This window comes from Ovis aries, chromosome 4, assembly GCF_016772045.2.
Source record: "Ovis aries strain OAR_USU_Benz2616 breed Rambouillet chromosome 4, ARS-UI_Ramb_v3.0, whole genome shotgun sequence".
In the NCBI taxonomy this organism is placed as follows: domain Eukaryota; kingdom Metazoa; phylum Chordata; class Mammalia; order Artiodactyla; family Bovidae; genus Ovis; species Ovis aries.
The window spans coordinates 6,599,866-6,617,424 of record NC_056057.1 but is presented as its reverse complement, the minus strand read 5'-3'; the positions used below and the strand labels follow the sequence as shown (position 1 = coordinate 6,617,424).

At 37.5% G+C, this 17,559-nt stretch overlaps 1 protein-coding gene across 6 annotated transcripts in view; it reads right to left on the bottom strand.

The window, feature by feature from the left end:
* The window catches only part of ZPBP (zona pellucida binding protein), a 153,606-nt gene that overhangs the window by 127,446 nt on the left and 8,601 nt on the right, over positions 1-17,559 (bottom strand). For 5 of the 6 annotated variants that reach the window (XR_009600318.1, XM_015095179.4, XM_042248361.2 and 2 more), the window contains exons 3-4: positions 11,101-11,226; positions 208-357 (exon numbers count right to left, since the gene is read on the bottom strand). Coding sequence is in view for 5 of the 6 variants with exons in the window: in XM_015095179.4 (XP_014950665.2) it covers positions 208-357; positions 11,101-11,226 (276 nt within the window). In the remaining variant the exon portion in view is untranslated. The remainder of the gene's footprint in view (positions 1-207; positions 358-11,100; positions 11,227-17,559) is intronic. The other variant, XM_042248362.2, reaches the window with a different exon arrangement.

The window sequence follows — 17,559 nt, the reverse complement described above, 5'->3', positions numbered from 1 at the left end:
TTGATCTGTAAAAGTCAACATTCTCCTGAAGATAAAAGATCTTCACTTACCACTAACTCCTTCCAAAGCACTTTGCAAAATACAACCAGGCATAAATTTTTCTTTAAGAATAAAAATAACAAAATCCCTTTAAAACAAACTTGTTAAAATATGCAAATATTTGAAAACATTAAGAAATGTTAAACTAGAACTAAAACCTCTTCTTACCATATACAACATATTTCAGTTGGAGATTTTTAATGACTTCTTCCACAGTAGGTTTATACTCCAGAAAACATGTGTAAACACCACTCATGCTTTCCTCAAAGTTCTGGAATACAAGGCTTCCTGTGGAGGTGATTTGTGCAGTGCTGTTTTCTAATAGAATAAGAAGATACAGTGGTCAGTGGCTTAAATAACATGAGACTGAGATAAAATAACAAGCTATTTCCTAAACAGAGAAAAGCTATCCAAATTTACCTGCTATACATTAAAGAAGTCGAGGGAACACAGTCATTGTGTCTGGTGTTTCTTGACAGTAGGTGCCAAGATGTACTTCTGAGTGTCAGAATTTCACTAATCAGAGTTCATGAAGTGTGTACCTGCCCAAGTGTTAAGAGGCTAAAAATCACATACATGATGTGCTCCTAATCTGCCTGCTGCATTGAGACCGCATGATCAACATTCATAAACATATCAAATAGTATATATTTATATATACTGTCAAATAACTATATCTATATATATGCATATAAATATTTTATAGATGAGTTATGTTCTCAGTAAGCATACAAACTATATATTAAAGGGATGAAACACCGTATCTGGAACAAAGATTTAACTCAATATAATCACTGACAACTAGGGATTGGTTGTCATTACACAGGTACTAGGCAAAAGTTGGATTACAACTCTAAGGGTTGCACAAGAAAGAAAATATAGGTTGGATAACTTCATGCCCAGAGTCATAATCAGAACTGCTGTGCTAGAAGTCAGAACTGGATGTAAGATCTCTTGCAACTTCAACATTACTCAAAGTAGCAAATGGGAGAAAGCCATGTTATGTGATAGAAAAGAAGCCTGATTCAAAAGGATTAAGACTTGGATTTGAGGTGTACCTTTCTCACAAACTGTAACTAAGGGATAATCACTTAATCTTTTTGAAGTCTAGCTCCTTCATTTGTACAACAAAGAATCATAAAATATGATAATATATCTTATAGAATTGTTTTTGTATAACAAATACAAGGAATGCTAAAGTACTTGAAAAAGCTTTAAGTCAATAAGCAATTAAAGGTTGTTATTTTGAAAGTTCATAACCATGGTTCTGCAATAGAAAAATTATTAGACATTAAAACTCACTTACTTAATAATTTAATAAACCATTCATAAGAATTGAAAATATTATCTCAGTAAATAATTGCTCACCATTTTCTATTTTAAGAAAATAATTTATTGCCCATAACTGTCAAATTGAAATTTATTTTGAAGCAATTATTTCAAAATAAGACAAAAAAATTAGTTATTATTAAGCAATTTTCATCATTAATTTTTCACTAACAATTTGTTTGGTTTTTAGACATGCAAAGCCCTGTTTCAGATATTGAAGGAGAAATGAATAGATGGATACACCTGCCCTCAAGTGCTTTACATAGAGCATTATGCCTTGAGAACTCCCATTTCTATATCCGGGATGAAGCTGAAAAATGTGACATAAATTTAGAATGCATTTCTATTGTATTGCTTATTTCTTCATGAATATCTTTTAATGAAAGAGTATATATTTATCATAACATATTGTCTCTTTTTTGGAACAGATAAAAGTTTTTCAAGTACCTGATACACTGTATTTCAGCAAAGACTGATATATCATAACATATGATAAAAGGTGCTCACAAGTTGTAAAGAAATTTTAGAATAATATGTCATCAATGAGGCTATGTATTCCCTGGCATTAATTTGAAACAGAAATTTCCCAAAACAGAAGCATCAATTTAAAACTGTATTTATATATATGAGTGCCTACTACAACAGTAAATATAATGACAACCAGAAAATCTAGTATCATACAATTTGTAAGAAAATACTCTCCAGCTATATTCTTATTTTAAAACATTTAAAAGTCACACACTTTGAAGAAATGCCCAGATGATATCACAGCCAGGAGAAGAATCCACTTAACAAATACCACTTACCAAACTGACTTTTAAATAACTAAGTTTAAATGGGATGCCAAGTCAAAACACAATAACATATCACTATAAGAACTCATATAACAACAGTCAATAAATAATTGAACTAAACTCTGTACTTCTCTCTCTAGAATTTAGCTCGATCATCTAAAAATTTAGAGTTGGATTCAATTTCTAGAAACCCATGCCTCAGAGCTCTCTAAAATAACATGGCAGAATTTAAGTACAATTTCATTTTAGCTTACTCTTTCAAAAAATAGGTTTATACTTTTCCTTTCTGCTCAGATACGGAGAGTGAATATAAGAGCATCAATATCATATAACAATAAGGGAAAAGACAGAAAAGCGTCAATCAATGAACTCTCTTGAATCTATCAAACCCCTCAGGCAGGTAGGGCCACCAATCACCTGAAATCTAGGAATGTACAGTGCCTACAAGGAGAGCCTGAAGCCAAGCATTTGCTTCAAAACTGGCTGAAAGGCTTCAGTGAATTGCTAAAAGCCAAGTGCTAAATAGGAATCAGAGAATTAAAATGGACTAGAATGGGTGAATTTAACTCAGATGACCATTATATCTACTACTGCGGGAAGGAATCCCTTAGAAGAAATGGAGTAGCCATCATGGTCAACAAGAGTCCAAAATGCAGTACTTGGATGCAGTCTCAAAAATGACAGAATGATCTGTTCATTTCCAAGGCAAACGATTCAATATAGCAGTTATCCAAGCCTATGCCTCAACCAGTAACACTGAATAAGCTGAAGTTGAATGGTTCTATGAAGACCTACAAGATCTTTTAGAACTAACAACCAAAAAAGATGTCCTTTTCATTATAGGAGACTGGATGCAAAAGTAGGAAGTCAAGAAACACCCAGACTAACAGGCAAATTTGGCCTTGGAATACAGAATGAAGCGAGGCAAAGGCTAATACATTTTTGCCAAGAGAACGCACTGGTCATAGCAAACACCCTCTTCCAACAACGCAAGAGAAGACTCTACACATGGACATTACCAGATGGTCAACACCGAAATCAGACTGATTATATTCTTTGCAGCCAAAGATGGAGAAGCTCTATACAGTCAGCAAAAACAAGACCAGGAGCTGACTGTGGCTCAGATCATGGACTCCTTATTGCCAAATTCTGACTTAAATGGAAGAAAGCAGAGAAAACCACTAGACCACTCAGGTATGACCTAAATCAAATTCCTTATGGTTATACAGTGGAAGTGAGAAATAGTTTTAAGGGACTAGATCTGATAGATAGAGTGCCTGATGAACTATGGAATGAGGTTCATGACATTGTACAGGAGACAGGGATCAAGACCATCCCCATGGAAAAGAAATGCAAAAAAGCAAAATGGCTGTTTGAGGAGGGCTTACAAATAGCTGTGAAAAGAAGAGAAGCAAAATGCAAAGGAGAAAAGGAAACATATAAGCATCTGAATGCAGAGTTCCAAAGAACAGAAAGGAGAGATAAGAAAGCCTTTCTCAGAGATCAATGCAAAGAAACGGAGGAAAACAACAGAATGGGAAAGACTAGAGATTCTTCAAGAAAATTAGAGATACCAAAGGAACATTTCATGCAAAGATGGGCTCGATAAATGACAGAAATGGTATGGACCTGACAGAAGCAGAAGATATTAAGAGGTGGCAAGAATACACAGAAGAACTGTACAAAAAAGATCTTCATGACCCAGATAATCACGATGGTATTATCACTCACCTACAACCAGACATCCTGGAATGTGAAGTCAAGTGGGCCTTAGAAAGCATCACTACAAACAAAGCTAGTGGAGGTGATGGAATTCCAGTTGAGCTATTTCAAATCCTGAAAGATGATGCTGTGAAAGTGCTGCACTCAATATGCCAGCAAATTTGGAAAACTCAGCAGTGGCCACAGGACTGGAAAAGGACAGTTTTCATCCCAATCCCAAAGAAAGGCAATGCCAAAGAATGCTCAAACTATTGCACAATTGCACTCATCTCTCACACTAGGAAAGTAATGCTCAAAATTCTCCAAGCCAGGCTTCAGCAATACATGCACTGTGAACTTCCAGATGGTCAACCTGGTTTTAGAAAAGGCAGAGGAACCAGAGATCAAATTGCCAACATCTGCGGGATCATGGAAAAGCAAGAGAGTTCAAAAAAAAACCTCTATTTCTGCTTTATTGACTATAGCAAATCCTTTGACTGTGTGGATCACAATAAACTGTGGAAAATTCTGAAAGAGGTGGGAATACCAGACCACCTGACCTGCCTCTTGAGAAACCTATATGCAGGTCAAGAAGCAACAGTCAGAACTGGACATGGAACAACAGACTGGTTCCAAATAGGAAAAGGAGTAAATCGAGGCTGTATATTGCCACCCTGCTTATTTAACTTATATGCAGAGTACATCATGAGAAATGCTGGACTGGAAGAAGCACAAGCTGGAATCAAGTTTGCTGGGAGAAATATCAATAACCTCAGATATGCAGATGACACCACCCTTATGGCAGAAAGTGAAGAGGAACTCAAAAGCCTCCTGATGAAAGTGAAAGAGGATAGTGAAAAAGTTGGCTTAAAGCTCAACATTGGGAAAACGAAGATCATGGCATCCGGTCCCATCACTTCATGGGAAATAGATGAAACGGTGGAAACAGTGTCAGACTTTATTTTGGGGGGGGGGGGCTCCAAAATCACTGCAGATGGGGACTGCAGCCATGAAATTAAAAGATGCTTACTCCTTGGAAGGAAATTTATGACCAACCTAGATAGCATATTCCAAAGCAGAGACATTACTTTGCCAAGAAAGGTCCGTCTAGTCAAGGCTATGGTTTTCCAGTAGTCATGTATGGCTGTGAGAGTTGGACTGTGAAGAAAGCTGAGCGCTGAAGAATTGATGCTTTTGAACTGTGGTGCTGGAGAAGTCTCTTGAGAGTCCCTTGGACTGCAAGGAGATCCAACCAGTCCATTCTGAAGGAGATCAGCCCTGGGATTTCTTTAGAAGGAATGTTGAAAGGAAAGCTGAAACTCCAGTACTTTGGCTACCTCCTGTGAAGAGTTGACTCATTGGAAAAGACTCTGATTCTGGGAGGGGTTGGGAGTAGGAGGAGAAGGAGATGACAGAGGATGAGATGGCTAGATGGCATCACCGACTCAATGGACATGAGTTTGAGTGAACTCCGGGAGCTGGTGATGGACAGGGAGGCCTGGCATGCTGTAATTCATGGCGTCGCAAAGAGTTGGACATGACTGAGCGACTGAACTGAACTGACTGAACCAGTGTGTGCATGTGAAAAACCTCTGAGGATCAGAGATGGGGGTGGGAAGAGGAAGTTGCACCCTCTTACAGGCTTTGACCTTCATCAACTTCTCTGGGTGTTCAAAAGGAAGATCAAGGGAACCCGGAGCAAGAGTCTCACAGGGTGCTGGCTGGAGGGGATCCATTAGCCCTGGCAAAACTCTACCTCCATCCATTTCCCCTGCCTCTAGGTAAGGAGCAATGTTTTAACCTACAATGGGAGGAGAAACAAAAATCGTTATCAAGAGCACTCGGGAAACAGGTTGCCACTAGGGAAGGAAACAGGAAGGAAAAAAATAATCATCCTTGAGGCAGAGTCAGCAAGAAGTACCAGGCCAGCACTAAAGCTGGATGGAGGATAGAACGAAGCACTTCTGAAGGCCATACCCACAAGATCAGGGATATCACACCTGTCTAAGGCTTCATCCAAACACTAGAGATCTTCTGTCTCCAAACTGTCCATCACTAATAAGAGCCTGGCAACACAGTGAAATCAAGCTAAGAGAGTAATAAGAAAGAGATTCTCTCTGAGGAAATTAAAAAAAAAAAAAGAGAGAGAGAAATCAAAGCCAAAGATGAGATACTGGAGATAAAAAATTTTTTAGTAACCATGGCAATAACCAATATCACAGTCAGACAATTCTTGACTAATAAAAACTCCTAATAGTAAGCTTTAACAATATTTTTAAAAGTGTTCATCTCAAATATAACAATACTTATCTCAATGTTTACTATCTTATTCAAAATGTCAAACTTTAACAAAAATTAAGAAGCATACAGATAGGTAAGAAATGACACATTTCCAAAACAGCAAGCTATGACACAGATGTCAGAAGTATCAGACAGTTTACTTAAAATAACTATGAAAGATACATTAAATAATTTAATGGAAAATTTTATAGAAAGCATGCAAGATCAGATAGGAGATTTCAATAGAGATTGAAACTCTATGAAATAATCGAATGGAAATGTTGGAACTAAAACCAAAACAAACAAAAACTACTACTAAAAAAAAAAAAGTAATACAGATGAAGTTTTCATCCAATGGGCTCATAAAGAGGCTTGACATGGCTAAGAAAAGAATCAATGACTTGAAGTTAGGTCAAAAGAAATTTACCTAGCAAGAATCACAAAGAGAAAAATACCTCCAAGAAGAATGAATCCAAGAGTTACAGAGCAATTTCAAACAGTGTTCATAAGGGTGATGGAAACCTCCGAAAGAGCATAGAAACAGGAATGAGCAGAAGAAACACTGGAAAATAAAATGACTGAGAATTTAAAAATTAATGACAAATCAAAAAACAGATTCAAGAAACTTACAGAAAACAAAGCAGAATAATACAAGTAACAACATGTACAACAAAAATGCATTTAGTGTTTAAATCACTGAAGTGAAAGGAAAAGAGAAAAACCTTGAAATTAATCAGAAAAAAAAATGGCAGAGTGCCTACAGAGAGACAAGAACAAGTCTACAGCAACCTTCTCAGAAGAAACCACAAAAGCAAAAAGAACACAGAATGCCATCTTTGGAATGCTGGAAAAGAACTGCCAGTCCAGAATTCTACAACCATCAAAAGAAAAAGATAATCCAATTTAAAATATAATCAGAAATCAATGAAACTGAAAAAAGAAAAGTACCAAAAAAAATTAAGTCAAAAGCTGGTCCCTTGAAGTGATTGATAAAACTGTTAAGCCTGCAGCCAGAAAGACCAAAATGAAGGAGAAGAAACACAATCAATGCCTGGAGTGAATAAGGGCATATCATAGAGATCCTGAATATATAAAAAGATAACAAGGAAATGTCACAGACACACATTAGTTCAACAAGTTGTAAAAAATCTAAGATGGACAAAATTCCTTGAAAGATACAAACTACAAAAAGTCACAAAATGGTGAGAGGGGAAAATCCTAGTTCTATCTTCTTTAGATTACCATCTGTGCACTCTAAGTTCAGTTCAGTTCAGTCGCTCAGTCATGTCCGACTCTTTGTGACCTCATCAATCGGAGCACGCCAGGCCTCCCTGTCCATCGCCAACTCCCGGAGTTCACTCAGACTCACATCCATCGAGTCAGTGATGCCATCCAGCCATCTCATCCTCTGTTGTCCCCTTCTCCTCCTGCCCCCAATCCCTCCCAGCATCAAAGTCTTTTCCAATTAGTCAACTCTTCACAGGAGGTGGCCAGAGTACTGGAGTTTCAGCGTTAGCATCATTCCTTCCAAAGAAATCCCAGGGCTGATCTCCTTGCAGTCCAAGGGACTCTCAGGAGTCTTCTCCAACACCACAGTGTTGGATTGATTGATGCTCAAAAGCATCAATTCTTCGGCGCTCAGCTTTCTTCACAGTCCAACTCTCACATTCATACATGACCACTGGAAAAACCATAGCCTTGACTAGATGGACCTTAGTCAGCAAAGTAATGTCTCTGCTTTTGAATATGCTATCTAGGTTGGTCATAACTTTTCTTCCAAGGAGTAAGCATCTTTTAATTTCATGGCTGCAATCACCATCTGCAGTGATTTTGGAGCCCCCCAAAAATAAAGTCTGACACTGTTTCCACTGTTTCCCCATCTATTTCCCATGAAGCGATGGGACCAGATGCCATGATCTTCATTTTCTGAATGCTGAGCTTTAAGCCAACTTCTTCACTCTCCTCTTTCACTTTCATCAAGAGGCTTTTGAGTTCCTCTTCACTTTCTGCCATAAGGGTGGTATCATCTGCATATCTGAGGTTATTGATATTTCTCCCAGCAATCTTGATTCCAGCTTGTGTTTCTTCCAGCCCAGCATTTCTCATGATGTACCCTGCATATAAGTTAAATTAACAGGGTGACAATATACAGCCTTGACATACTCCTTTTCCTATTTGGAACCAGTCTGTTGTTCCATGTCCAGTTCTAACTATTGCTTCTTGACCTGCATATAGGTTTCTCAAGAGGCAGGTAAGGTGCTCTGGTATTCCCACCTCTTTCAGAATTTTCCACAGTTTATTGCGATCCACACAGTCAAAAGTTTTGGCATAGTCAAAAAGCAGAAATAGAGGTTTTTTTTTGAACTCTCTTGCTTTTTCCATGATCCAGCAGATGTTGGCAATTTGATCTCTGGTTCCTCTGCCTTTTCTAAAACCAGCTTGAACATCAGGAAGTTCACGGTTCACGTACTGCCGAAGTCTGGCTTGGAGAATTTTGAGCATTACTTTACTAGCATGTGAGGTGAGTACAATTGTGCACTCTAAAGCCAGCTTCAAAGGCACATGCCTTCAAGAAAAGTACCTTGCTCTCTCAGTGCCTTCATTTTCCACATATAAAAGGGCGAAAATGGCTATACTTACTGCAAAGAGCTATCATGAAATTTAAATGACTAGTACATGTAAATTGCTTAGAACAGTATCTGCTACGTGATGAAAGTATACCTGTTGATTATTTTTATAAAACTGAAAATAAAAACACTAACATATAAATGCATTTGCAGAATATATCCATATATGTGTGTATGCACACATTCACTACATGTATGAATATACATGCAATAGATATATGTATGTATTTGTGTGTGTGTTAATACATGTAGTAAATGCATTAAAAAAATAGTTAAGGAATAATACTGTAAAGGTTTAGGATAGCATTTACCTGACAGGAGTTGGGGACAGAAGAATGGGATTTTTAAACATCAGAAGGTTCAACAGTCTTGAGAATGGTATACCTTGGCTTCAATTGTAAGATGTTAGTTTTATTATGCTTCATAATTTATACACACACACACACACACACATATATATATCTTGTCCAGATTTGTATATATCAGATGCTTCATAACAAAGGTATTAGAGTAAGATATAATCTACAATCTCATTTTTAAAAAACATAATACAGATGCAATTACAGGGTAGAGCTCAACATACATGTGTTTATGTGCTTCCATAAGTTTGTGTGAATATTTAGAAAAGTGGAAAAGTCCACACACCAAAAAAGAGTTAATTCATCAGAACAGTATTAGGACTGAAGTAAGAGATACAGGTCTCCTTGTAGTAAATGTATTACTTTTCTAAACCAAAAATTCTGGAAAAGAGGCAGAGACCAGAGGAGGTGTGGGAGTGGGCAGGGGAGGGAAAGAGAAAGAGAACTGACCAAATCTAAGACTTGGTCCCTACACTTCAAACCATCTAAACAGTCTGGGTATTTCTCTCCAAAGGAATGCTCAAGTACATAATTACATTACAAGTTTCTTTGGGTCAACTGGAGGAGAACTATCTTTGGAATAGCCATAAAAATATAACAAGTATAGTGTAGTTTAAACTACAGCCCAAAAAGCTCTATTTTTCAGGCTTTAAGAAAAGGAGACATTTTCTAGGTCTTTCAACAATAACAGTGATAGGGCTGAGCCTTAAAGCCAGCAGACAGCAAACTATGATATGACACTGCACTGAAAAACAAACTGTAATCATGCTGTCAGAATTCTAGAATTTTCTGGGAATAGTTTTTATAAATATAAAACCATTGCCTCAATATGATTTTATCCTTACCTGGAAACAGCTACATTTTTGATATCTATTTTCCATTATGAAAGTGAGTAAAATAAAATATCACATCCAGTTAAAGGATTACAAATTCACGTACATTCTATACATTGCAATACAAACTGCAAGACCTCTCCTGGCTTCTTAGAGAAGAACAACTTTCACATCTCAATTTCCAAGTCAAAGGGGTAACAACCTACAAATCAGTAAGTTAAATGCCTCTTTTTTGAACTCTCAGAGTTTTAATATCAAATGTAAAATATACATAATATATACATTTTCATTATATTATGTGCTTTCAGAGAGCAATAAAAATAAAATCTGATTATATTTCCAATATTGGATGCCTTTACACTCGGCCCATTTCACTGATTTGTATCAACTGCTCAACTTCTCAGAATTTCTGTTACCTATGCAGATTCCTTCCTATCCTTCTAGTACTACAGTCAGGCAAAGATTAAGTCTGCTCTTCGCATCTCCCACAAAGCTCATTAGCACAATGGCATCCACCAAGTAGTCACTAGCTAGGAGCTGAGTAATTCACTATGAAGACACACCACCTAACCTAGAAAGTGGAGTAGCTCTTTAAACCTTGAGCTATAGAATCAAGTTAATTTAAGTTAAATTCAAACATAACCCATTTTGTTTGGTCAGGATTTTGGTCAGAATGAAATATAAGATAAGAAATATAAAATCATAACTACTAATAAAGTCTCAAGTTGTCCCTATTTGGGGCTATATAAAGCAAATAAGACCAGAGTTTTAAATCTAGAGTTCAAAGTACTCATTTGTATTTTTAACAAAAGCAAGAATCATATTTGTTTCTTCATACATTGTTAACAAAAGTATAACAGGTAACCAAAATGATTTTATGAAGTTTATAATAAAAGGAACATTTTTTAAAATATGAATACTTAGAGAATTCCCAGTCTAATCATTATGTCTTTATCTCAAATTAAGATCTATGAAAAATGGTCACACTATCTACAATTTTAGACTCTAACTCCAAGAACAAATCACAAGAAAAAGAAGTGAGCTGCTAGATAATTGTATGAGATAAAAATACTGTTTTTGTTCTGAGTACATTTCATACATATCATTTTTAATTATGACAACTGAAACAGAGTCCTACCTGAAATGATTTTTCCTTTAGGGCCATGCCACTGGAATGATGGGTCTATCAGTTCAGAATTCCGCAGCCGCTGGGTTACACATAACACATGTGGACTCTTTTGATGGAGCATAACATATACTTTCACTGAAAATACAATATTAAAATGTCCTAATAATATCTTATGTTCATTCATGTTCTATAATGGCTTACATTTTACATTTAGTCTGGGCAACTTGTGTTCAGAAGTTTTCTTTGGATTATTGCTATTGCTTGGTAAGAATTAAATTTAACTGCATTCCAGTAACTAGCTTTCAAAAATATACACTTATTTTATTTGTGTGTATGAGTGTATCTTAATCTTAGCATAAATTATTGGCCTTTTTATTCAGAGTTCATGTATACTTATTGTACTCTCAGAGAACTATTTTAATTACAAAGTATTAAGATAATTCTATATCATGACTTATTTTTGCCAAGATACCAAATCTGAAAGAAACTGACCTGATAAATTTGCTTAGATTATAGGAATGATACATTATCTACAGTGATATAACACAACATACTGAATTTTAGAATTGTAATGTGATTAAAAAATTGACAAATATGTGCTTTGATTGATTTTAATTACGAAGAATTTTCTCAATTTGCTTTAAAATTTAAACAATACTGTTCATTAAACAAGCAAAAATAGTATTGTCTAGGAGATGTAAAAGGAACACAGTAAAGATTCAGTTATTTTGAATTACTCATAAGGAAGATTTTAGAAAAGCTTCTAGCAATTCCTCAGTAATTTCATAGCAATACTTCACTGATCAACCATATACTAAGATTTCTGTGATCCAGCAAGATAAAAATTGTTTATGAGAATTAAAATTCTCCTTGACTTTATACAGAGACTCTCTTTAAACTTTTACCATACAGCATCGTGTGTACCGAATGCTGCTTTTAGACAGCTACCCTTACTTAGGTTAAGAAAGCTCCCCTCTATTCTTGGTAGTATGTTTTCCTGGGACACTTACACCTATATTCATAAGTGTAATGTGCATAGTTTTCTTATATTATCTGTTGCCTTTTTCCAATTTGTACAAAGTTTGTGATTTAGTATTTAGCATTAGTTATTATTTAGCACTATTAAGTTAGACATCTAAGATTATAATAGACACACAAAAGGAATTAGGCAGATTTTTTCCTATTAATGTTCCCTGAAAGAATACATAAAGTGTTTTTGTTCCTGGAAACTGTATAGTCTGCTACTTACTTTTGGCAAGGAAGGAAACAACAAAACAAACTTTTTATTACCAATCAGGAAAAGTTAATTATTAGTTTACTAAGTACTTTAATGAAGTCTGTTTTAGAAGCTTACATTTCAATAGTTATTCATTATAAGATTATTATATAAAATTGTTCAGAATATCAAGTTATGATATTTAAATTTCACCATCTTAATTTATTCATAATATTTTTATACATGAGTTATTCTCTCATGATACAAGGCAGTTTTTAGTTCCATTCCACTTCTCTCTGGTCTCAATATTTCCTCTTATTTTCTACCTACCTCAATTTAAATGTCTCTTCTTTTTTCTACTTTTAATAAATGCTTCTAGTATTAAAGTGTCACTCAGCACAAGCTACTGGCCCTTTTGTAAGGACACTATATGTGTGGGATTTGGGCTTACCCTGATGATTTCATTTTAACTTGATTACTTCTATAAAAATTTTGTCTCCAAATAAGTTCATTTTCTAGGAAACTGGGGATTAAGGCTTAAACATATGACTTTACGGAAAAGCGTAATTTAGCCCACCATACCGAGACTCAACTGTTTCTTAACTGAAATATTAATTCATTTTAAGGATGCATTTAAGCATATCCTATAAAAGAAAGTAATAAAAAAAAGGGAAGGTAGTTACATATGACTGTTTTATAACTCAGGTTTAAAAACTATAGCTCTAAAACAAAAGCTGCAATAAAATTTGTGACATCAGTGAAAATGGCAGAGTAAGGAACCCCAAAATCACCGCCTTCATAAACGTAATACAAAACATAACAATGTGGCACATACTGTTAGAATCAACATTTTTAGAACTCTAGAAATTAATCAAAGACTTGCAGCAACCCAGGAAAAATGTATTCAAAAAAACCCAACTGAATCTCAGTGTAATGGGCTGAATTATGCTTCTCCCTAAAGTCATATGTTTAAATTCTAATCCCTAGTTCCACAGAAAGTGAACTTACCGGAGATAGGGTTTTTATAGAAGTAATCAAGTTAAAATGAAGTCATCAGGGTAGGACCAAATCCAGGAGGACTAGTATCCTTACAAAAGATGGAAATTTGGACACAGACAAACAAAGAGGAAAACTATGTGAAGAGACACAGGGAGATGTCCATCTCCAAAGCGAGAGAAAAGGTATTTTCCCTGCTACCCTCAGAAGGATCATCCAAGCCTGAGTGACTGGACTTTAATCCTCCAGAACTGTAAGACAAAACATCTCTGTTGTTTAACTCACTCAATCTGGTAGCTTTTTATAGTAGCCCTAGCAAAGTAATACACCAAGCAAAAACAGTGACCTTGTAGCACTTTAAGTTGCCCTGTTTCCAGGAGAACCAGCAGCCAGGCAGCCACCAGAAAGGGAGACAGGGACAGATGGCCCCATTGCTTCCCTCCCAGAGAACTGTCATTAGTTGAACTTCATATCTTCTGTCCCTAAAAGGCACCATTCACAAAGCGATCTTTCAGTTCAGTTCAGTCACTCAGTATGTCCGACTCTTTGCGACCCAGTGCATCGCAGCACACCAGGCTTCCCTGTCCATCACCATCTCCCGGAGTTCACCCAACTCATGTCCATCAAGTCGGTGATGCCATCCAGCCATCTCATCCTCTGGCGTCCCCTTCTCCTCCTGCCCTCAATTCCCTACCAGCATCAGAGTCTTTTCCAATGAGTCAACATTTCGCATGACGTGGTCAAAGTATTGGGAGTTTCAGCTTCAGCATCACTCCCTTCAATGAACACCCAGGACTAATCTCCTTTAGGATGGACTGGCTGGATCACCTTGCAGTCCAAGATATTCTCAGAAGTCTTCTCCAACACCACAGTTCAAAAGCATCAATTCTTTGTTGCTAAGCTTTCTCACAGTCCAACTCTCACATCCATACACGACTACTGGAAAAACAATAGTCTTGACTAGACGGACCTTTGTTGGCAAAGTAATGTCTCTGCTTTTTAATATGCTGTCTAGGTTGGTCATAACTTTCTTTCCAAGGAGTTAAGTGTCTTTTAATTTCATGGCTGCAATCACCATCTGCAATGATTTTGGAGCCCCACAAAAATAAAGTCTGACACTGTTTCCACTGTTTCCCCATCTATTTCCCATGAAGTGATGGGACCAGATGCCATGATCTTCGTTTTCTGAATGCTGAGCTTTAAGCCAACTTTTTCACTCTCCTCTTTCACTTTCATCAAGAGGCTTTTGAGCTCCTCTTCACTTTCTGCCATAAGGGTGGTATCATCTGCATATCTGAGGTTATTGATATTTCTCCTGGCAATCGTGATTCCAGCTTGTGTTTCTTCCAGCCCAGCATTTCTCATGATGTGCTCTGCATATAAGTTAAATAAGCAGGGTGACAATATACAGCCTTGATGTACTCCTTTTCCTATTTGAAACCAGTCTGTTGTTCCATGTCCAGTTCTAACTGTTGCCTCCTGACCTGCATTTAGGATTCTCAAGAGGCAGGTTAGGTGGTCTGGTATTCCCATCTCTTTCAGAATTTTCCACAGTTGATTGTGATCCACACAGTCAAAGGCTTTGGCATAGTCAATAAAGCAGAAATAGATGTTTTTTCTGGAACTCTCTTGCTTTTTCCATGATCCAGTGGATGTTGGCAATTTGATCTCTGGTTCCTCTGCCTTTTCTAAAACCAGCCTGAACATCAGGGAGTTCACGGTTCACGTATTGCTGAAGCCTGGGTTGGGGAATTTTGAGCATTACTTTACTAGCGTGTGAGATGAGTGCAACTGTGCAGTAGTTTGAGCATTCTTTGGCATTGCCTTTCTTTGGGATTGGAATGAAAACTGTCCTTTTCCAGTCCTGTGGCCACTGCTGAGTTTTCCAAATTTGCTGGCATATTGAGTGCACCACTTTCACAGCATCATCTTTTAGGATTTGAAATAGCTTAACTGGAATTCCATCACCTCCACTAGCTTTGTTCGTAGTGATGCTTTCTAAGGCCCACTTGACTTCACATTCCAGGATATCTGGCTCTAGATGAGTGATCACACCATCATGATTATCTGGGTCATGAAGATCTTTCTATACAGTTCTTCTGTGTGTTCTTGCCACCTCTTCTTAATATCTTCTGATTCTGTTAGGTCCATACCATTTCTGTCTTTTATCGAGCCCATGTTTGCATGAAATGTTCCTTTGGTATCTCTAATTTTCTTGAAGAGATCTCTAGTCTTTCCCATTCTGTTGTTTTCCTCTATTTCTTTGCATTGATCTCTGAGGAAGGCTTCCTTATCTCTCCTTGCTATTCTTTGGAACTCTGCATTCAGATGCTTATATCTTTCCTTTTCTCCTTTACTTTTCACTTCCCTTCTTTTCACAGCTATCTCTAAGGCCTCCTCAAACAGCCACTTTGCTTTTTTGCATTTCTTTTCCATGGGGATGGTCTTGATCCCTGTCTCCTGTACAATGTCAGGAAACTCCATCCATAGTTCATCAGGTACTCTATCAGATCTAGTCCCTTAAATCTATTTCTCATTTCTACTGTATAATGATAAGGGATTTTATTTAGGTCATACCTGACCTAATTTAGAGCACACCCACTGTAAAAAGGCTTTCCCCACCAAAGAATCTGTTTAAAAAACAACTAGAGCCTACTTAACTCTGTAAATGCCTGAAGCAGTGGGAACATCTGAGGTAAACCATTCCAACCAAAACCTTACAAGGAAAAGCTGGTATGACCTGTCTATAGGAGCTTTGAGAAGTTCGAACACATTCCTAGGGAAAAAGAAGGCCACAACCATGCACAGAGTAGGGCACGCGGGAAAGACTGAGCATACTCCGTAAGAAAGAGATGCCTTAAAGTTCTCACCTCTGGCTGAAACCAAGTCTCTGCAAAGCAGAAGGTGAAAGATACAACAGAGCTGTCGACTGTCTGGCTGAATGTTTAAGGTATGCCACAACAGGCACACAAAGATTCTCAGAAAATACTAGGAGACTAACTGGTTCAGGTGTTTAGTGAAATCTCTGTTGAGCCATCTAATGAAGCAGAGACTTCAGTGACCACAGATGGCAAAGAATACAGAATTTAAAGTGAGTTCAGAAAAGTCACTAAACAAATGCTACAAGAATATCTCATTCTATTATACTCTGCTTTACTGTACCTAACAGATTTTACATTTTTTATCTTCAATGGTTTATAGCAACTCTGAGTTTCAAATGATGGCTAGCATTTTTAGCAATAAAGTGTTTTCTTCTGTTTTTAAAAAGATTTTATTGTAGTATAATTGATTTACAGTGTTGTATTAGTTACAGGTGTATAGCAAAGTGAATCATTTATACACATAACCACTCCTCAAAATTCTTTTCTCATATAGGCCATTACTGAGTATTGAGTAGAAGCAGGCTCTTACTTGGGGCTTCCCTGGTGGCTCAGTTGGTAAAGAATCCGCCTGCAATTCAGGAGAATCCGGTTTGATCCCTGGGTTGGGAAGATCCACTGAAGAAGGGATACCCACTGCAGTATTCTGGCCTGGAGAACTCCCTGGACTGTATAGCCCATGGGGTCGCAAAGAGTCAGACAGGACTGAGCGACTTTCACTTCTCGGTTCCCTGGTGGCTCATATAGTAAAGCATCTGCCTGCAATGCGGGAGACCCTGGTTCAATCCCTGGGTTGAGAAGATCCCCTGGAGAAGGAAATGGCAACCCACTCCAGTATTCTTGCCTGGAAAACCCCATGGACGGAGGAGCCTCAGAGGCCTCACAGTCCATGGGGTCACAAAGAGTCAGGCACGTCTGAGCCACTTCACTTCACTTTGGTGGCTCAGCAGGAAAGGATCCACCAGCAGTGCAGGAGACCTGGGTTCATTTCCTAGGTCGGGAAGATCCCCTGGAGGAGGGCAGGATACTCTAGCCTGGAGAATCCCAGGAATAGAGAAGCCTGGTGGGCTACAGTCCATAGGATCCCACAGAGTCAGACGCGACTGAGCACAGCACAGCACAGGCTCTTACTAGTTTTCTATTTTATATGTGTATGTGTGTGCACATTCAGCCACGTCCAAATCGTTGCAACCGCATTGACTGCAGCCTGCCACGGCCCTCTATCTGTGGAATTTTTATAGTCATGTCCACATGTCAATGCCAATCTCCCAATTTATACCTCCTGCCCTTATCCCCTGGTAACCATAAGTTTGTTTTCTACATCTGTGACTCTGCTTCAATTTTGTAAGCTCATCTATACCCTTCTTTTGGCTCCAC